The sequence below is a fragment of the Cololabis saira genome, chromosome 5, assembly GCF_033807715.1.
Source record: "Cololabis saira isolate AMF1-May2022 chromosome 5, fColSai1.1, whole genome shotgun sequence".
NCBI lineage: Eukaryota > Metazoa > Chordata > Actinopteri > Beloniformes > Belonidae > Cololabis > Cololabis saira.
In genome coordinates, this window is record NC_084591.1 from 33,200,822 (window position 1) to 33,222,016 (window position 21,195).

Here is a 21,195-nt window from a genome sequence, read left to right on the forward strand (position 1 = left end):
TTTCTAGAAATCAAGTGTTGCACTTTATTTTGAATTAGTCCTCAATAAATCTTGAGATGCAAAAGTTTGGGCATACATTTTTCATACAGAGAGTAACATCATATTTATGCCAATGGTAACAATATTACTAGTAACAGAAATGTGGCCAAATAAACATGCACAGAAACAGTTTTTAGTGTGACGGAAAGAAAAATCTGTCCCTCAACACACCCAGGTGTCCACATAATACAGCCTGACAGCGTAAAAGTTATTTTACATATCGATCAGGTTCTAGCTGCATCTGTCATTTGTAAAACATGTAACTTCATCAAAAGATAAGAAACTACATCACTCACCCACCTCTCGCGCCGCTGACGAGTGAGACTGCAGACTGCAGAGATGCAGATCTCCTCCACCACTTTTAAAGGTGATCTACATTCTCTGACCAAATAACTCACATTGAATGAAGTGTTTATAAATCCTTGCTTCAGTCCTCACTTTAATGGTTGCCTGGAAACGAGGCCACTTTGGGGTTACAAGGACGCGGCGGGAACAGCAGACAGGCCAGACAACGGTACATGTCCAAGCAAGAAATCCACTCTGAAAGCAATTTAAAGTTCATTCAAGAGAATCAAACAAGTCTTTTTTTTTTGTGGTTTTCTTCTTTTTATGTATTAAATTAATTCTTTGATGGGCTTAGGCAAAGAGAGAGATACCCTGCCCTCCAATTCATCAACCGTGGAGGCTTTTCAAGGGGAAACTAATGAGCTGGGTCAGGCTGACCCGTGTCAGAGGAGGCAGGCATTCACCCAGCAGTTCAAAGAGGAAACCTGGAGTGTGGAAAAGACAGACATGTACTGTACGATGTGTTGTAAAAGCTGAATATCATTAACCAACAATGTTTACATGGCTGACGTGTTCCTGGGTGTAACAGACGGCACCGACCCTGGAGGGGTGATGAGCTGTCCTTCAACATGATGGAGATCCCAGACTCACACCGGTGCTCCATTTGTTGGCTCGGGTCCCAAACTGGCTGAAAGTTCACGGCCGTCTCTTCAACAGACATTTCCCTGGGCGGAGATGGACTTTGAAAAGAATCCCAACACAAGGGGTGGGAATTAGAAGTGCATGGAGACAAAATAGAAACCTGTTTTGTGAGAAGGATAATTTGACACCCACGCCACACTACATCCACACAGCCAGCCATCTGTGGAAAGTGCTCTGAAAGATCTTTTGTGGATCCAGACAAAGTCGCTCTTGTTCCAACTTATTTCTCCGACTTCCATGTCATTTTCAGAGAAGAGCACCCTAATGATGGGAAGATCTGCGCCGTCTGCAGGATGTGTCATTCTTGAAGTATGGAAGTATTGAAGTACCAAGCACGCCGGCAGATTTGAGCCGTTTCCCACATGAGACGCCTGTTGCGCAACATGTGGTTCCTGCTGCAGTCGCAGGCACATGTTGACATGTTTCCCTGAGACAGCCGGAGCGGGGTTTTCCTCTGACGTGTCATCTGCTGGCGAGGGCTCAGATATGTGCTGCATGTGCGTTTGAGCCCAGATCACTGCAGCTGAGGATTTGCATGGGAACAGGGTGCAGAGATGAAAGACGGGAGTGGTTTTCTAGTGTGGAAGGTGTTGCTGCTGGGGGTGTGCGTGCTGCTGCTCCTGGGCTCCGCTGGGTTGCTGCTCCTGCTGGTTCAGCACCAGGGGCTCTCCAGGGACATGCTCAGACTGGAGTCCCAGATGCAGGAGCTGGAGCAGAGGTGCAGGCTGCAGGCGAGGATCCTGCCTGCTGAGCCCGGAGAGGCTGCAGAGCTGAAGAAGCTCCACCGCAGCAGGAGGGACCAGGAAGGAGAACCGGAACAGGTCCTGGACCAAGACATGATGATGATGATGACATACTCCATGGTTCCCGTAAGACACCTACATGCTTGCATTTGTGTGATTGTGAGAGTTTATGCTTGTTTTATTTGTGTCATCTCTCATTAGAATATTGCTCAATGTAAAGCACTTTGAATTACCTTGTGTTGAATTGTGCTATATAAATAAATTTGCCTTGCCTTGCCTTAGAATACATTTAATCAGTTTTCCACTGCGAGATAAGAACCCCCCCCCCCATCTCACATCTCAAGGAGTCTGTTATTGCAATTGGGAGTTTTTCCATATGCTTTGTGCAGTGGACCCTGACTGCCGCCCACATCTCCTTCAACCCACATCCTGAAGGATCTGGCCATTCTTCTTGATGTGCTTGGTTACTTAGTGAAGTGATAAAAAGAAAAAGGAGTAATAATAATAATAATAATAATAATAATAATAATAAATAAGATTTCTTGTGATTTCTTGGAACAGTTTTGCTCACTCAGCAACGTCAGAAGATATACAGCATTCTGTTTTTAAGCACCAAGAAAACCAGCAACTATTGATCGTTCATTAAAAGCTCATAATCAATGCTGAAGTCACAGATGAACATCATTTTTAATTTGAAAAACATTTTTTAAGTACTTTAACTCTCATAAAGAGAATAATAGTCTCTGTTAAAAAAAAAAACAACCTTAAAGGGTCAAATGGCGCTACTTTAAAACTTGACAGGAGTGACCTTTGTGTGGACACATTTGTCCTTGAGCAGTTTGCTTGTTAGTGTCTCTGGGATGGTTTCACTTACACAGAGGGGACACCCGTCAACAAGGCCAGACTCCAGCAACACTCACTACTTGTTCCACGCAGAGTATTTGATATTTAATCTATTCACTCATCAATTCAAAGGTTCCTGTCCTTCTCCTCTTTTCTTCAGGTGAAAGCCTTTGCAGACCTGTGCAACAGCTCCAGAGGACTCTGTCTGACAGGTGCCCTTCATGACTGTTTCTGTGGTGCTTTCACTGTCACTGTCCCCCCTCTGAGTAAGATATCTGTGCTTCTCTTACAGGTCCACCTGGACCGGCAGGTAAAGCTTTGGCATTTTAGTTTTCTCTGCACTTATTTAGATCTGCCACTGTTGCATGAAAACCTGCTTTTTTTTTATCAGGTGCTCCGGGCCAGCCGGGCTCACCTGGACCACCGGGTGCATCAGGTCCAGCGGGCCGACGTGGGAAAAGAGGTGAGGCCGGGGGATTCTCACGCCCATACCTGTTGAATTGTTTTGTACAGACCAGCAACTCCAAAACACTGGAGATCAGCGTGAAAAGTCGTTCCCACGTCTCAAACAGTCGGTCTCTGTTCCGCTGGATTGCGTAACCCTCGCGTCCCAAGCGCGTTTTACGGCCATGTGGCCCCAAACGTTTGCTCGAGGGATAATTTATAGCCTACAAATCTTACTGAATTTTCAGTTGCTTTGAAGCAGAAACCTGTTCTGTGACCGATGTCTTTGGTCTAGTCTCACGTTTCATGCTCAGTCACGTTTTGAAAAGTTCACAATCCTGATTATGATCTCGTGCAGATTTTAACTTTAACTTTCCTCTAAACAGCACGGTGCGTAACTGTGAGTAGATATGGAATTTGATGATGTGTAAACCATTAAACTGTGTAAGTGAAAATTAATTAATAATTTAACAATAATAATAATCAGAGCTGGGTAGAGTGGCCAAAAATTGTACTCAAGTAAAAGTACTGTTACTTCAGAATAATATGACTCAAGTAGAAGTAAAAAGTAGTCATCCAAATAATTACTTGAGTAAAAGTAAAAAAGTACTTGGTGAAAAAACTACTCAAGTACTGAGTAACTGTTGAGTAATGTCTGATTTACTTTTTTTAACACAACCATTCAAACAGATAAAAGTACAAAATAATCATCTTCAGGCAAATTAAATCAATAAAATAAATTAAAATGAATACAAAATAATTTAAAATAAGCTTAAAGTAAATTCAAGTACTTTAATAAATAATAGAATAAATAAAATAACAGAATAAAAAATAAATTAAGCACAAGTAGCACAAAATTTCAAGCCTTTGTACTTTTCTCTTTTAACCAGGCAGAACTAGAACAAGCCCATGAACTCATAGAAACTGTGTGTGTTTGAGTCTGTGTAAATGTGACAAAACATGCAAAAAACAAACATAAAAAGGGATAAAAGGGATAAAAGAAAAGTAACAGCTCAACGTAACCTAATGTAGCGGAGTAAAAGTAACAGTTTCTTCTTCACAAATCTACTCAAGTAAAAGTAAAAAGTATAGTGATTCAAAACTACTCCTAAAAGTACAACATTTCCCAAAACTTACTCAAGTAAATGTAACGGAGTAAATGTAACTCGTTACTACCCACCTCTGATAATAATAAACATCTCAGCAGAGACTGGAAACAAGCGCGCAGGTTTCTATCTTGTTAGGATTTTATGAAATTGTTAAAAGATTGTACACTGATGGTTGCTTTCAGCGCAGATCCACCTCCTGTTTTCATGATTAGACTGACCACCTCAGTTCTTCTTAAGGATGAGGATGTTTAAGATTGATGTGTCCCATCCTGTTTTTCTCTGAGTTTTGGCATGTCGGATTAGGGATAGACAACAGAAAATATATGGCTGAAAGTGGGACATGTTTAAGTTTCTTTCCCTGCAGTTGGCCTCCTAGATAAGGTTCAACAGATAAGGTTCTGCTCCTATAACGTACAAAACACCTCCCTTTTTCAGTATAAATATGACTGGATTGCTGACCACAGTGTGCATTTCTCTCCTATGTGGTTGAAAAACATTGTGCATGATATAATAAAAGCTTGTATTAACATTTGATTCGGTTCCTTGGTTTTTTTATGGTACACCAGACAAACGAAGACGAGGATCTTTCAATCTTAAACCTTGGTTTGGGAGTTGAGGAATCATCCTTTAGTTCTGAGTCTTCCAGTCTTCCTTGGTGGGACTTCAAATGTTTTCAGAGGGTGATGGTCTGGCGTCTTCACAGCTGAACACAGAGCTCACAGTCAAGAGTTTGAAACAGATTCAGCACTTGAAGCATATAGACCCAAAATCCTGATAATACTGACGCTTAGATGTTGTTCCTCACTTGGAACATTGTTTGGTTGAATGACTCGATAGATGAACTAGTTTGTAGTTGTGTTGCTGAATTAAGCACGATTTCCCTTGAATGTTGTCGTCACCCAGGAGGCTGAATGTGTCCATGAAAACAACTGCATGTTTGTCACCTTATTCTGGACTTTGTGCTGCTCACAACAAGCTGAATTGTTCCTCTGCAGCCAAAATGGTCCAAACATTTTCCTCTTCCCATCAGTCTGTCTTAAATGAGCTTAAATGAGCTATAATGAATGATGATGTTCACTGACAGGAGCGTAGCTGTGCCCACAGAGCCCTCCCCCCAGATCTGTGCTCGTTTTTGATGCATTGTTGTCTGAGCGCCTGCAGATTGGAGCCACACCCACAGCAGACAGATGTTTCTCTGTTTTGTTGGAATATTTTTAAGGAGTTATGTACGACGAGATGTAAACATCCCCAAACATCCCCAAACTCACCCCCGAGCATAGTCTCTTTGCCCTCAGTCATGTTAATTGCTCTGCTCTAATGAGTACGCTGGGAGGTTCTTGGTGTGGGTCGTTTTGTGTGGAGTTCACATGTTCTCCTTCTGTGGGTCTTCTGAGGACGGGTTGCATGTCTTGTTTTGAGTCAGCGTTCTCCAGCAGTATTGTTTCTGGTTATGCTTGCTTTAATTTTGATTTTGTGTACGTCTGAAGGTTCTCCTGGTCCAGCGGGTCCACTGGGTCCTGCTTGTTGTTTCACCGAAGGGAGGAACCAGACCAGCAGAGCGCACCTTCATCAAAACAACCAGTCAAAGGGTAGGAGCACACTACGGACAAACAACAACCCACAAATGTTACCACCAGCAGAGTGGGCGTTGTCACCCCACATCAGCCCACATCCACGCTACAGCTGTAGCGATACACTGGTCTCACGACACCATACCATACATGATATTCAGCTCATGATGCGATATATATCACGATATTCAGCCAGTGATATGATTCGATGTGATTCAATATAATCCGATACAATTAAATAATTCTCTGAAAGATTTAAAATGGACAGAGTGGTTTTGGTGACATCTTGTGTGGGTTTTATTTTACTTGGATTGAATTAATTGAACCGAAAACTAAAAACATCAATTACACAATATATATCTCTCTGATTGGACAGAGTTTACAGCTTGCAAATGCTGGACAAAATGAATCAAAGATGTATTGAGAAAGTACGTTCCATTTATTGAAACCATGCAAACTGTAGTTAACAAGCCTGTGAAGTAATTAAAGTGCAGTATTACAATTACTGTAAGAGAGAGTTAAATAGTGCAAGAGGCCTGCTATGAACAGATTCTTTGACAGCTTTTTTAGCTTGTCACTGAACATGTGAGGTAGCTCGTCTAGCCAACAGTTAAGTATACTTACAGGTAGTACCATGGCTTATCCAAAACATCTAATAATTCAAGTCTAAGAAAAGAAAATGTAAACGTTTAACTTAAAGGTACCTGTCTTATAGGGCTGGGTAGGTATCACCAGCTACCTCATGATACGATACTATCACGATATTTTGCAAACGATAATATCACAATACAGCGATTCTGCGATAATCGATATGTTGCAAGACATTTCATCCACGACAAATTACGATATCTGTGTCATTGAAGAAATTCAGAATTTATTGACTGCACTGAATCCACTTCACAAATTTTTTTTTCTGTCTGTGCAAATTACTAGAAAATTATAAAAAACTAAATGAACGCAGAAAATATACATTTCAGTGCTCGTATTATCAACTTTTTCTATGTAAACCAGAATTTTATTAACCAGAATTAACCAGAATCAAATTGTTTTATGAAAACTGACAAATTTCACTGCATATGAAAACTAAACATTTCAGTCAGTGCATTATAATATAATATTGTATCTATACAAGCTAAAGTTACAACATATTTGCATATTTTTTTCATATTGTTTACGTCATATGAAATTAACACTAACAATATTATTGAAGCCCATGTACTGTATATAATAAAGTCATACTGGATTTACAACCTGTTTGAAACATGATTTATTATTTAAAAATTAAATTAAAAATTTGAATTAAAAAGTAAAAAAAATTATATTCAAATTTTTAATATCGATATCAAATCAGCCAGCAAAGTATCACGATATATTGCCATATCGATATTTTTGTCCACCCCTAATCCACGCTGCTTACTGTATCACATTTCAGCGGGGTCCACAGATCCACAGAAGTTCTTGACAATCATCAGCATTGCTTTACTTGATTTACCTAAATATACTTGAACTACAGATAATACAGGGTTTTACTCGCTGTGTCAGTGGGAACATTTGCTGTAAATATATTCAGCTCTAACTTTAACCATCTAAACTTCTGCTTGACCACTGAACAGAAAGTTTCATTGCTTTCCCCTCGGTGTCCTAAATCATCGGATTTCTGTTTATATTGTGCTTCGTCTTGAAAATGCTGTTGTTTTTTTGGGGGATGTCAGTAAATGTCCAAATGTCTCCTCGCTGTTCCAGGGTCACCAGACAAACCCGACCACAGCAGCGATGCCGTCACCCTGACCGACCACCAGAGGTTTCTGGAGACAACTATGAAATATGGTTTGTCTCCTCTGAATATTTAGTGTTTGCTTTTTAATTTGAAGTAGGAAAGAAGATGAATTCCTTTTATTTTCTAGAGTCTGTATCTTTTCCATGGAAGCCCGGCTATGCCCTGGTAAATGACACCAAGAGGGACAACGTCACCGAGGCTCCAGTTAAACCATCAACAAGTAAGAAATGTTGAAGTGTTTGTGTCGTCGTTGTCCTGCTGATTTCTCCCCTGGAGACTCTTGGACATGTTCCGTGAAGACATGTTCAGTAAGAGAGCGTCAAGCTAATTTCCTGGATGTCCTGTTGTCGGTGCCGAGGAGTTCACACACGCCAAGCTTTTCAAAACACACGAGAAACGAACTCAGAAGCTCGACTTGGCCGTGGCTCGTTGAATATGAGCTGAAAAAGACACCAGACACCACACGCTGTCTGCTGCGATGTGTGACGGTCCGGTTTGTGTTTGATCCTCTACAGATGTGGTTTCACCTCGTCCAGACGGACCTGACACCCGGACTGACACCAGTTCAGAGCTTCTACCAGGAACGTCTCTGAAATCACTAACAGGTAAATCCTTGGTTCGTTCACGGCCGTGACCCACAGACAGGATCTTAACGTCACATGAAACTCATCTCATCTGACTTCTCTGGTTCCACAGCGGTACCAACATCAAACCCGGGACACGCCACCACAGACGCCCTGAACGGCACCGGCTCTGAGAACCATCTGGACTCAACACTGGGACCAGGTGAAGCACCGTTCCTGTGAAGACCAACTCAACCCAGAGAGCACCAGGAACAAAGGTCAAATAAGGTCAAACCTTTTCTCTCTCGTCTCCCAGAGACGACGCCACATGACCGAGGAGACAACGGAGACGGGCCAGACGGTTTGGGCAGTGAAACCGGTTCTGTTACCGGAGCGTCTCCTGGATCTTTAACAGGTTCATGACACGTCTGCACACACAGATGAGCTCTAACCTCATGCACTGCTCATCTTTATTTCCCCCCTGGTTCCACAGCGGTACCGACACCAGACCCGGGTCGTTATGTTTCTGAGCCTGAAAAGCGTGAGCACGCATACTTGAACCCTGGTACGTAATGATATGATCGGTGGAAAGATTATACTCACGGTACACCTGCATGTGTAGCAACATGTGCATTTGGACCGTACCTCTCTCTCCACAGAGTCCCAAACCCCCGACCCAGCTGAACCCACCAGACATGTGCCGACTGCTGCAGAGACACTTACAACACCAGAGAGGAAGTTAAACCTGTGGAGCTTTGAGCTGTGGTTGCTGTGGTTGTTTCCTCTGTCTCTAGAGAGAGCAGCATTTCACCAAGATGGCGGTCCGGGCGGTGAAAATGTTACAGGAGGAGCAGTAACGGTGTTCCCTGGTAGGAAACCTTCAGTGTGGAGTCATGTATCTCGTCTTAGGAAACCTAAAACGGTACTTTTGGTCCCCAAAGCAGATTTCAGGGATGAAAAAAATAAGATAATGCTTCAGTGTCAAAAGCTGCTAATCTTCAAACAGTCACTTGTGCCATTGACAAGCACGAGCAGAACTCAAATCCATATCAAGCTTGATGCCTGTACTGGGTTTAAAAGTACTAAACTTGAATGCGTAAGGTGTCATTTCACTGCAAAGTTCCGGCTGAGGGAAACAGGCATGATGTCGATGGCAGCAGAGCCGGACACAGGAACCGGTACGAGCGGCGCGCTGTTTCTGACGTCCTGGTGGCGTTTCAGGATGAGACTTGTTTTTGAGTGCGACGTCTTTCACATGTTAGACAAACATCTGCCTATGCAGCCCTTAACTCTCATTCAAGCATTTATTTTCTTGAACCGTAGAAAACAGGACCCGGGCTTGAAAACATCCAGATTTACCCCGTCAGCATCCCCGTTCTGCAAAGAGAGCAGAAACCTGTGCAGCATCTGCAACTATTATTTACTACATATGGTCCACCTGTGTGTAACTCCAGGTTTGTGATCAGATGGTGAGGAGCGTGAATGTTGGTGTTGGGAACCCTGAGGGTTGAGCAGTTTGTAGATCTGAGGGTGCGAGTAGAGGTTTGAGGAGTAATGAGTTCTTGTAGATACGGAGGTGCATGTCCATTTATGCATTTATGGATGAAGAGTAGGACTTTGTATTCAATCTGGGTTGAGACAGGGAGCCAGTGGAGTGAGTGGAGAACGGGTGTTATGTGCTCATATTTCCAGACTCTCGTCAGGATCCTGGCAGCGCTGTTTTGAATGTATTGCAGTTTCTGGATGTTCTTGCCAGTGATCCCAGTGAAGAGTGAGTTACAGTAGTCCGGTCTAGAGGAGATGAATGCGTGGACGAGCTTCTCTGCATCTGACAGGGTTAAAGTGGGGCGGAGTTTGGAGATTTTTTTGAGATGATAAAACGAGGTTTTGTACAGGTGTTTTATATGGTCAGGTGAGGATTAAACCTAACTCCCAGATTAGTGACTGGAGGAGAGGGGTATGACCTGACCATCGAAGGTGAGGTGAGTTATGGAGGATGACTGAAGCTGGTGTGGAGTCCCAACAAGGAGGTCCATACGAGCAGTTGTGTACCAGCAGATGCAGCGGGAGGGAAGTTCATGGCTTCTGCTTCTAACACCTTTGTTTTTGTTCTAAATACATAAGTACTGATCCGGGTCTCTGTAAGCAGAGGCTTTCAGCTCTGCTCCTGCTGCATCTGGTGACGGTAGTTTCATGTTCGGTTCTGACTCCAAACTGCTTTTGGTCTCTAACAAGAGTTAACAAGCCGTCTGATACCAGACCTTTGGTTGTGTTGGCTCCAGAACATCTCCGTGTGCTTTACTTCACGGTGTTAGGCAACAGCCGAACATTCAAACACTAGCATCATATCTGATCTGAGCACCAGATTCACAAGGAAAGCTTAATCTTTACCTTTACAGAACGACCAACCGAGCATTCAGCTGCAGACGCCAGAGACGCCTCCAGCGTTACCGATGCCAACAAACATCCATCCTCAACCAGGAAACCTGGTTAGGAACCACTGAAACTGGCAGAAACAGGTTTTTTTTTATATCAGGTTTCACGTAACAATAAAAGCACTTGATGCTGAATCCCTTTATTTTCCAGAGTTGGAACCTTCTTCTGTCTCCCTGGGTGACACCAACCGTGACGGCACCACGGAGGCTCCAGTTAAATCATTAGCAGGTAACAACATTATGTTTCGTAACCGTTCGTTAGAGTCCTGTGCCGTTGTTTTATTGGTAAACGTGCACGGTGAGGTCGTGTGATGGCTTGTTTGGTCCTGCAGAAGTTTTCCCCGTTAACTCGGGAGACCACGGTGATGCCGTCAGTGGACGTGGAAACGTCCCCAAAGACATCGGGACGAGTGGTAAGAAGATTTGATCCTGTAAGTTCTGGGTTTGCTGCAGCACAGAGAAGTTCACGCGTATAAGGAACTTTCTCACATTTATTTTTATTTTATTTTTATTTTATTTTATTAGTTTGCACACAATAAAAGTAACACTTACTGTATGATCAAAATAGTAAAACAAATGTGACAGGAGAGGTAAAAAAGCCAACAGGCTTATCCAGCGGTTAAAGGTCAAATAAGGTAAAAAAAAAATTACTAAAAATTACCAAACGATAGTGGTAAAGAAAAAGGCAAAAACATATGTTTGTATAAAAACACACATCTGATGAATATTTATGTCATATACTGTAAGACTTTTTTCTGAACAAAGGAGTAAAGGGTTCCGTAGAGTTAGAAAAAGTTGCCAGTCTTACGAATTGTTTTTGCATTAAATAAAGTTGATGAAGACTGGAAGGGTATGTATTTGCCCAAACAATATTACCATAAATCAAATAAGGATAAATCATAGAATAAAATAGAGTTAATAAGCAAGACATATTAACGTCACACATGTCAGAAGTCTTCGAGTGACATTTTATTTATTTATTTTCGAACGCTTGTCTTAACCAGTAGCTCTTGGTATTAGCTAGGAAAGACGGCCACACGCTGTCTGCTGGGATGTGTGACGGTCCGGTTTGTGTTTGATCCTCTACAGATGTGGTTTCACCTCGTCCAGACGGACCTGACACCGGGACTGACACCAGTTCAGAGCTTCTACCAGGAACGTCTCTGAAATCACTAACGGGTAAATTCTTGGTTCGTTCACGCCCGTCACACACAGACAGGATCTTAACGTCACACGAAACTCATCCCATCTGACTTCTCTGGTTCCACAGCGGTACCAACACCAAACCCGGGACACGCCACCACAGACGTCCTGAACGGCACCGGCTCTGAGAACCATCTGGACTCAAGACTGGGACCAGGTGAAGCCCCGTTCCTGTGAAGACCAACTCAACCCCGAGAGCATCAGGAACAAAGGTCAAATAAGGTCAAACCTTTTCTCTCTCGTCTCCCAGAGACGACGTCACATGACCGAGGAGACAACGGAGGAGGGCCGGACGGTTTGGGCAGTGAAACGGGTTCTGTTACCGGAGCGTCTCCTGGATCTTTAACAGGTTCATGACACGTCTGCACACACAGATGAGCTCTAACCTCATGCACTGCTCATCTTTATTTCCCCCCTGGTTCCACAGCGGTACCGACACCAAACCCGGGACATGCCACCACAGACGCCCTGAACGGGACCGGCTCTGAGACGCTTGCACATACACACATCAATCTTGGTGTGTAACGATCTGAGAGATGGGCGGACATAATTCACAAAGTACAGCTCTTCCATCTGTACCTCCTTTTGATCTCCACAGAATCACCGAGTCCAAGTCCAACTGAGAATATCAGAAATGCTGTAAACGGGACCGGCTCTGAGAACCATCTGGACTCAAGACTTGGACCAGGTGAAGCACCGTGCCAATAAAGACCAACTTAACCCCGAGTGCATCGGGAATAAAGGTCAAAAAGGTCAAAACTTTTCTCTCTCGTCTCCCAGAGAAGACGCCACATGACCGAGGAGACAACGGAGGAGGGCCGGACGGTGAAAGTGTTACCAAGGGACTGATGAATGCGTCAGGCAGGAAGTCTTCTAATAACACTTGAGAAACACTTTATTATGTGGTTCTTTTATTCAGGTAAAATGTGCTGTGTTTTATTGTGTAACGCTCTGTTTCGCTGCGAAGGTTCGGCTGATGGAAACCACAGCAGGGAGCTCTTCAGCGGAAGTGGAGCCTTCATCAAAACGAGCACGAAAACCGGTAAGATTGTGTTTGACATCATTCAAATCTGAACTCCTGGATCATCAGATCCAGTGTGTAGTTCAGCAGAACCGTTAGGAGCGATCCGAGACAGTGATGCATTAGTTCTGAAGAGGCCATACTTGATGTGCAGAGCTGCGGTCCACGCTGGTGTTTCCCACCGTCTGTGTGTTCATTGTGTTGGTTTCATCCTGCAGTGTCAACAACACCTGAGAACACCAGAGAGGCTTTCAACTTCACTGATTTTGAAAATCATCTGGACAGAAAAGAAGAACTTGGTAAACGCTGAAGACGGCTTGGAGAAATCTCACTTTGACCAGGAACTAAAAACATAAGAAAGTTCATGAAACCTGATCATTTGTTCTCTAGCTTCAGCATCGTTTCATCAACACGACGGCCGCAACGCTCTGGACGACTCCAAAAGAGAGAACGAGTTAACCGCAACATTATTCCCAAGTAAGAAACGCTCTCCTTTTAAAAACTATATTTAAAACTTACAGCGGCCTAAATGTGTGAGTTTCATTCTGTATGTCGCATGCAGCGTTGCGAACAGCAGTGGCGTATCGGTTACTGTGCTTCTCGTTTCACAGCTGCATCGTCTGGGAACCAGAGGAGAGACATGTCAACCAGCAGCAAAGACATCCTGCACAAACCCATGAAAAGTGGTAAAAAAACCGGCGCATGGAGTTCTGTTGACTGTTAAGTGTTAACTGTTGACAGTTGACAGTTTCACAGCTACGGCTTCTAAAATGACCTTTTTTCTTCCTGGCCACCTGTTAATAAATCACAGATGATCAAAGCATGCACCTTTTTTATTTTTTAAATAAATTATGTGTATTTGTGACCTTGTGATCTTTCCTTCCCCCTTTTCTTCAGACTCCTCCCATGATTTCCACGCCCACAATAAGATTAATGTGACCACCAATGAGATACGGACAAAAACTGGTGAGATTAAATCATCCGAGTTCCTATTTATGCATAATATGCTTGTTGTTCCTGCACATTCCTACATCTTTTCTCCAGTTTAGTCACATGTATATGTTTATGTCCTTATTCGTTTAGATTGTCACATTAAAACCATTCAATGTTCGGACAAGCCAACCAAAATGCAATCGACCTTTGGAGCCTTGATGTCAGACGCGTCGCGGCAGGATGACGCCCGATTTTGGATGGCAGAACATTTCTCAGGTGATTCATCCTGCAGCGAGCGCCGTATTTACTCACGTTATTGTAAAATTTACAGGTTTAAAAATGGAAAACCATCTTCACCAGGTCGAGTTTTGCTGGAGTTCAGAAACATGTCATCGTTTCACATAAACAACAAGACCATAGACGTGGGGAGGTTCTACCAGGGTTGCGGTCATGTCGTTTATAAGGGCTCCTTTTACTTCCACCACGGAGGGCACAACAGGCTTGTGAAGTACGGTTTTATTGCATCTTCAAGTTCCTCAAGTGTCACAGCTTCTCTCCGTACTCATGATGATTACTCTAACTTCACAGGTTTGACTTGAACACGGGGAGAACCAGAACTCGAATCATGCCGGAGAGCAGATACCGCAACCTCCTGTATCTTTTCAGAAACTCAAAGACATATTTCAAGTTTGCTGTGGATGAGAGTGGACTGTGGGTCATCTACGCCTCGAGCACGGACGATAACGCAGTGGTTGCAAAGCTCGACCCCGACACGTTCACCGTGGAGTCCATCATTAACACGGCATACCCCGCGGCTAAAGCAGGAAACGCTTTCCTCGTCTGTGGGGTGCTGTACTTCACAGATGACAAAGACAAACGAGTGACGTATGCCTTTGATTTAATGACGCAGAGTCCTCTCGACGCAAGTTTTGATCTAAGGCCGTCCAGTGGCATCTTGGCGATGCTTTCATATTATCCACACAAAAGGCTTGCGTATATGTGGGACAACAGAAGTGTGAATATGTGTAAAGTGAAATTCAAACACACATGAAAATGATAATCTGGCCGTTTTTTTGACTGTTTACATCAGAATTATAAAACCTTTTTGTTAAAATATCAAGTAAATCTTTAATCTCAAATAATGACTATAGCAGCAAGGCATTAAATGAGGTTCCCAAAGCTGGAATATGAATCAAAGTACAACCCCAAAATTTTTTGACAATATGGAAAATGCAACAAAATAAATAAATAAATAAAAAGGCCTGCAACACATTTTAAAATCAGTCATTACTGGGGAAATGTAATGCTTCATTTCTGCTCTGTTGCTATTGTTGTTCTACTTATTGTTATGGGTGTGAGCGTGCTGCTGAGTGTGTGTATAACACATGTATCTGCGTGTGTGAGATTTGGCTTATTTGGATGTGTTTTAGTGTTTTTTTTTATTATTTATGTTGCTTCTTTTTTTAATCCAAAGCACTGGTTGTATCAGACGTGCCACACAAATAAAGTTGAACTGATTGGTTGTAAGTAGCAGCAAGAGAAGTGTAGCACTCGTGTCGCTACTGGGCTAGCAGGACGCTTCTAGATTCGGAGAGAGAGCTGGTTACCAATAACAGACCAGAGACAAGGCTTAAAGATAATATAAGCCGGCAGTTTTATTAACGAATGGAGAAAAAGCAGAAAATTGGTATGCATACAACTATACACAGAATGGTAGAGGTAGGTGATAAATGATAAATTATCCAACCCTTAATTGGACCCTTATCCTATTTAGAGTAGGCTTTTAAGTTTAGTTTAGGTTTAATAAACTAAATGTTCAGTTCACCTTAAACTGATATTGTTTCCTATTTAATGACCGGTCAGTTTTCTATTTTTCTAGCTAAGTTTAACAGGTAAGTACTATTTAATTCTTTTAATTTAATAGCCTATTTTAACAGGTAAGACCTATTAAATCCTATTTAACTTTTTAACTATTTTATCCTTTTGAGTTAACCCTTTTTTTTCCAGGTGACAGGTATGTAACCTTTAACTTTTCTTTTCACAGGTGACAGGTAGATAACCTTTAACCCTTTTTTCCAGATATCAAAACAAATACGCTTGTATAAAAAAACAAAAAGAAATGCAATTCCCTTTAACAGGTGAACAACCTTCAAAGTTTTAAAGTGTATCAAATATCCCAAATATGTCCTATATAAGTGGGTAAATATCAATCAAAAAAAATAAAATATACTTCAAGCAAAGTCAGGTAAGTACCTTTAAACTCCCTTTTCAAAACTTAAATTATGTCAGGTAAGTACCTTTAAACTCCCCTCTTAAAACTTAAATGACGTCAGGTAAGTACCTTTAAACTCCCCTTTTAAAACTTAAATGACCTTTAAATTCAACCTTTACAAAAAGGTAATAAATAAAATATCAAAAACAAAAACAATGAAATAGCTGTCAAAATAGTAGTGCAAATCTTGTCAACAATTAAATTGTATCACACTTTATAATATACTCGTTTCCCTTATGTTCTGTGTTCAGCTTCAGTGAAGGTAAAAAAATAAAAAAATAAAGAATGTTCAGTTCAGGATGTGTGTGGCTCAATTCGGTTTGATCAATGTTCGATTGAATTGAGAGTAAAATAACGCAGTTCAGTTCAAGGCAATAATCCAACTCTGGGTGAGTAAACGGTGCGTTGTATCCTACCACAGTGGTGAAGAGGCTCAAACCGTGTGGTGAATGATGAGTGAAGAAACCATCCAATGGTATATTGGCTTAAACCCGTCCAGGTAGGCTCCGATGCAACGTCCCAGTCAATGAAGATCTGAATCCTGGTTGTGGCTCGCCATCTGATGACCGACGTGTGTGTGTTTCACTGCACAGTACACACACGTGGGGGAATCCATCTCGGGGAATCCATCTTGTCCAAAAAAAAACTTCCAGAGATCATTAAGAAAAATTTCAAAGTTCTGCTGCTCTGCAGTAAGCTCAAAAAACGTATGAATGTAGTCTGGTTCTTATTAAATCAGGTTGTACAAAAAACAATCGTTGAAATCACAAAATAATAACTTTTATAAGGTCTTTCTGACCTGCTGAATCTCTGCTGCACACATGCTCCGAACGTACCCCGCAGGAAGAAAAAAAAGCCTTAAAGGGGAAGCGCTCCTTTTTTGCAGTTAAGGAGAAAAACGTTTTTAACATTTTTTAGGAAATGTATTTGGACTTTTAGACACAACTACACAAGATTTTAACCTTTTTAAGTATCTGTATTGTCATAAATAAACTAACCATGTATTGTTGTTTTTAAAGAAATAATAATATATATCATGAATTAACCATCAGTTTATTTAATACAGTATGACTTCGTATTGATCAAAGTCTTTTATATTTGACTATTTGAAACCTGGGTTACATGCTCCCCTCCTTTCCTCATGCACGTCCCTGTGCATGCTACTAATAGACTATATTGTTATTTCTGCGTCTACTGGACTCCAGGGAACATTTAAAGAGTCTGCAATCGCTGTGCCTAAGCTCTGGAACAGGGACTGGACTACAGTAACTAACGGGTTGCCTAGCTCAGGGTAAGTCAACTTCTTTGGGGGTTCCCTATGTCTACTGGACATTCTTGTGGGTTGTAAGTCATCTTTGTCATTGTGGTCTTTAATGTCTGTATCTTCTGTCTGTGCAACATCAGGAACATCATCCTCTTGTTCCTTATCCACTTCTGTTTCAAGTTGATCAGCATCAGTGTTCACATTAGGTGAAGTAGCATCTTCAGGATTCACGTCAGGTAATGTCTGTTCAGGTAAGTTGCTTCTAGCAAGACTGATTCCAGGTAGATTGCTCTCAGCAGAACTCATTTCAGGTAAGTTGCTTCTCATTTCAGCTACTTCTGGAGGGTGTTGCTCAACAGAGGACACTGGTTTAGGTCGTGACTCAGTATTGCTTGTGATGGATTTGACTGTTTCAGGGACAAGATCGAAGCTTGGGGTTTCCACTACTGGTTCTCCGTGACCATAAAGGTAGGTGAGATCATAATCTTCCAGGTCAGAATCTTGTCTCTCAGATTCATCTGGGCTGTCATCTCTTAGGCTCTGACGAGTTTTTGGTCGTCTGGGTCTCTTTTCTGTGGTTGGTTCGACTTCAACTGGAGTTGCAGGAAGGAAACCACATGGCAGCAACAGGTCTCTGTGGAGTGTTCGTAGTGGACCTTCTTTGGTTTCAGGTCTCACCACGTATACTGGAACATCTCCGGAATGTTTCACTACAACATATATGTCTGTTTCCCACTTGTCTGCCAATTTATTCTTGCCTCGAAGTCGAACATTCCGAACCAAGACTCTGTCGCCTTCTTCCAAGGTGGATTCAACAACATATTTGTCAAACCTTGCTTTGTTACGGTCTGCTGTCTTCTTTGCATTCTCCATTGCCACTTTGTAGCTTGCTTCAAGCTGGGATTTCAGGTTGCGGACATATTGTGAGTGTGAGCCTGGCTGATAATTGGCTGGCAAACCATAGGCTATGTCCACTGGCAATCTCGGTTGTCGCCCGAACATCAGTTCGTAAGGCGTAAATCCAGTAACTTCATTTTTCGTACAATTGTAGGCATGTACTAATGGCTTAACATGCTCTCGCCAGTGGCTCTTTTTCTTGTTCTCCAGGGTACCAAGCATATTCAACAGGGTCCTGTTGAAACGCTCAACGGGGTTCCCTCTCGGGTGATACGGGGTGGTTCGAATTTTTTGAACGCCGGCTAGCTCACACAGTTCCTTTATGGTACGAGACTCGAAATCTCTACCCTGATCACTGTGTAGCCTCTCTGGGATTCCATAATGGACGATGAATTGGTCCCATAAGCATTTGGCAACGGTCCGGGCCTTTTGGTTAGAGGTGGGGATGGCTACTGCATACTTTGTAAAATGGTCTGTAATGACCAGGATGTCTTTGGTGTTGCTGGAATCTGGCTCCAGACTGAGAAAGTCCATGCACACCAACTCGAGGGGTCTCGTGGCAGTGATGTTCACGAGGGGTGCAGCCTTCTGTGGCAAGACTTTGCGACGTATGCAGCGATTACAGGTTCTGATTTTTGTCTCCACCTCTGCAGCCATTTTGGGCCAATAGAACCGCTTCCGAACAAGATCCAGGGTTCTTTCCACACCCATGTGACCCATGTCATCATGTAGACTCTTTAAGACAGAGGTTCTCAGTTTTTCAGGCAACACAAGCTGGTAGTAACTTTGTGCACCTTCTTGTCGCCTCCGATACAAGACGCCATCTAAGACTTCGAGTCTGTTCAATTCTCTTAACAAGAGGTAGAGTTCAGGGAGTTCTTTTCTGAGGGATGGTGGCGGTTTCTCTCCCGTCTCCAACTGTTTGAGGACCTCTCGAATGCAGGTATCAGCTTGCTGTTTGTCTCTCAATTCAGCTGGTGTAAACAGGGGAATGACTGGTAAGCCACCAAACTGATCTTCCTCTTCAAAGCTTTTTGGAAGAGCATTTGGGTGGTGTGCAAGTGACACAACCAATGCAGTGTTGGGTTTTGTCTCCCCACAATCACCGTCGGCCACTTGGTGGACTAAGTGCTTCTCGCAGATGGCTTTGACTGTGTTTCCATTCACATGTTCGGGTTCCAACAGATGTCTTTTCGTGAATTGTTCTATCCTCTCTAATTCTTTCCGTGATATTTCATCATCGGGTAATCTGCTGTGTGGACGTCTGGACAGCCCGTCTGCGTCCTGATTTTGCTTCCCAGCTCTGTATTTTAGTTGGAAATCGAACGTTGACAGAGCGGCCAACCATCTGTAGCTTGTAGCGTCAAGTTTAGCAGAGGTAAGAATGTATGTTAGCGGGTTGCTATCAGTGACGACTTGGAATGGGCATCCGTAGAGGTAATCCTGGAATTTTTCAGTCACTGCCCACTTAAGGGCAAGAAACTCCAATTTGTGAGCAGGATACCTTGACTCACAGCTTGACAGACCACGACTTGCATAGGCGACGACTCGCTTCTGTCCTTGTTGCTCCTGGTAGAGTGCTGCACCGAGACCTGAGGTGCTTGCATCTGTGTGTAAAACGTAGGGCAGCTTAGGATCAGCAAACCCGAGGATAGGAGCAGTTGTCAGCTTTTCAATTATGGTCTCAAATGCAGTCTGGCAAGCAGCGGTCCATCTGTCATTGAAGAGGTCTTTTGGGTTGTAGTATTTCTTAGCAGTCACTTTGGCATTAGTGCGCTTCCTCAGCGGTGGGTAACCAGCTGTGAGTTCATTGAGTGCCTTGACAATCTTTGAATAGTCCTTTACGTATCTGCGAAAATAGCCGCAGAAGCCAAGGAAGGTTCTCAATTCTTTGAGATTGTTGGGTCTTGGCCAGGTGTTCAGTGCTGCGATCTTTTCAGGGTCTGTTTGAATACCCTTCTCAGACACGATGTGGCCTAAATATTTCACAGAACTCTGGAAGAACTTGCACTTCTCTGGCGAGAGTTTCAGGCCATACTCCTTTAGTTGGTTGAGCACACGCATCAACCTTTCCTCATGTTCTTCTAGCGTTGAAGAGAAAACAATGACATCATCCAAAAATACTAGGGCCTGTTTCAAGTTCAGCTCTCCTATACAGCGCTCCATAAGCCTCTGGAACGTGCTAGGGGCATTTGTTATCCCTTGAGGCATCCTATTGAACTCGAAGAACCCTAGTGGGCAGACAAAGGCTGTTTTTTGTTTGTCCGCTTCCTCCATTTCAATCTGATAGAAGCCAGACTTGAGGTCCAACACCGAGAACCATCTGGATCCCGTCAGCTTAGAGAATGATTCCTCAAGATTGGGTAAGGCGTAGGAGTCCTTCACCGTCTGAAGGTTCAGCTTTCTGTAGTCAATGCATAGTCTGACATCGCCGCTCTTCTTCCTGACAACTACTATTGGCGAGGAGAAAGGTGACTCAGACTCGCGGATGACTTCTGCATCGAGGAGTTGCTGGATATGGTTACGCACAGCCTCTATGTCTTGCGGGTGTATGGGCCTGGCCCTGTGTTTGAATGGTGTCCCGTTACTCAGGTTGATATGGTGCTTTATTTTGTCCGTGCGACCAAAGTCAAGATCATGGAGTGCGAACACCTCTGGCATTGAATTCAGTTTTTCGGTGATCCTCTCTTTCCACTCGCTAGGTACTGGAGAGTCTCCAAAGTCAAGGTTGAGTTTCGGCTCATGGTCAGACTTTGTTGGGGAATCTGAGCCAAGAGATTTGATGGACTGGACACTTTGGATTGCGTGTAGCTCTGCAATCACAGCTTTTGGATGTAGTGTGATATCGTGGTCTGACTCGTTCTTCAGAATGACAGGTATGCAGCGTGACAACCTCTGAGGTAAAGTAGTTAGACCATTCGAGACCACCATGCCTCCTGGCAAGGAAACTGATTTTGGGGACTCCACTGTCACCCACTTCACTGCTCCCGATATCCTGCAGCTCACTGATCCTTCAAGGACCTTGGTCTGACCAGCTGCAACAGTCTCAGGGTCTTTGCTGTGCAGTCTGACTTCTCCCATTTTAGAATTTCCA

The 21,195-nt window shown here is 43.0% G+C and overlaps 1 protein-coding gene across 2 annotated transcripts; it reads left to right on the top strand.

Annotated features, from left to right (window-relative positions):
* Positions 1 to 1,362: 1,362 nt before the first annotated feature.
* LOC133444119 (collagen alpha-1(I) chain-like) lies at positions 1,363 to 15,195 on the top strand. 2 transcript variants are annotated; one of them, XM_061721644.1, is made up of 29 exons: positions 1,363 to 1,895; positions 2,773 to 2,824; positions 2,905 to 2,922; positions 3,004 to 3,075; positions 5,653 to 5,754; positions 7,480 to 7,563; positions 7,641 to 7,733; positions 8,029 to 8,118; positions 8,210 to 8,299; positions 8,393 to 8,491; positions 8,570 to 8,641; positions 8,736 to 8,945; positions 10,476 to 10,565; positions 10,663 to 10,740; positions 10,844 to 10,924; positions 11,601 to 11,690; positions 11,782 to 11,871; positions 11,965 to 12,063; positions 12,142 to 12,231; positions 12,313 to 12,402; positions 12,495 to 12,575; positions 12,682 to 12,756; positions 12,954 to 13,034; positions 13,126 to 13,212; positions 13,347 to 13,421; positions 13,633 to 13,701; positions 13,819 to 13,944; positions 14,029 to 14,176; positions 14,257 to 15,195. In XM_061721644.1, the coding sequence occupies exons 1-29, from the start codon at positions 1,581 to 1,583 to the stop codon at positions 14,717 to 14,719; spliced, it is 3,210 nt and encodes a 1,069-aa protein (XP_061577628.1). In that variant the 5' UTR covers positions 1,363 to 1,580; the 3' UTR covers positions 14,720 to 15,195. The 2 variants fall into 2 exon arrangements, with proteins under 2 accessions (XP_061577628.1, XP_061577629.1); XM_061721645.1 differs by having other exon boundaries at positions 10,847 to 10,924.
* The last annotated feature ends 6,000 nt before the right edge of the window (positions 15,196 to 21,195 follow it).

Excerpts from the sequence above, each read along its gene's own strand:
- LOC133444119 (XM_061721644.1), top strand. The coding sequence starts at position 1,581 with ATGAAAGACGGGAGTGGTTTTCTAGTGTGGAAGGTGTTGCTGCTGGGG. Across the intron at positions 10,566-10,662 it reads ATCCTCAACCAGGAAACCTG|AGTTGGAACCTTCTTCTGTC; the intron begins GTTAGGAACCAC and ends TTTATTTTCCAG. Across the intron at positions 13,035-13,125 it reads GGACAGAAAAGAAGAACTTG|CTTCAGCATCGTTTCATCAA; the intron begins GTAAACGCTGAA and ends TTTGTTCTCTAG.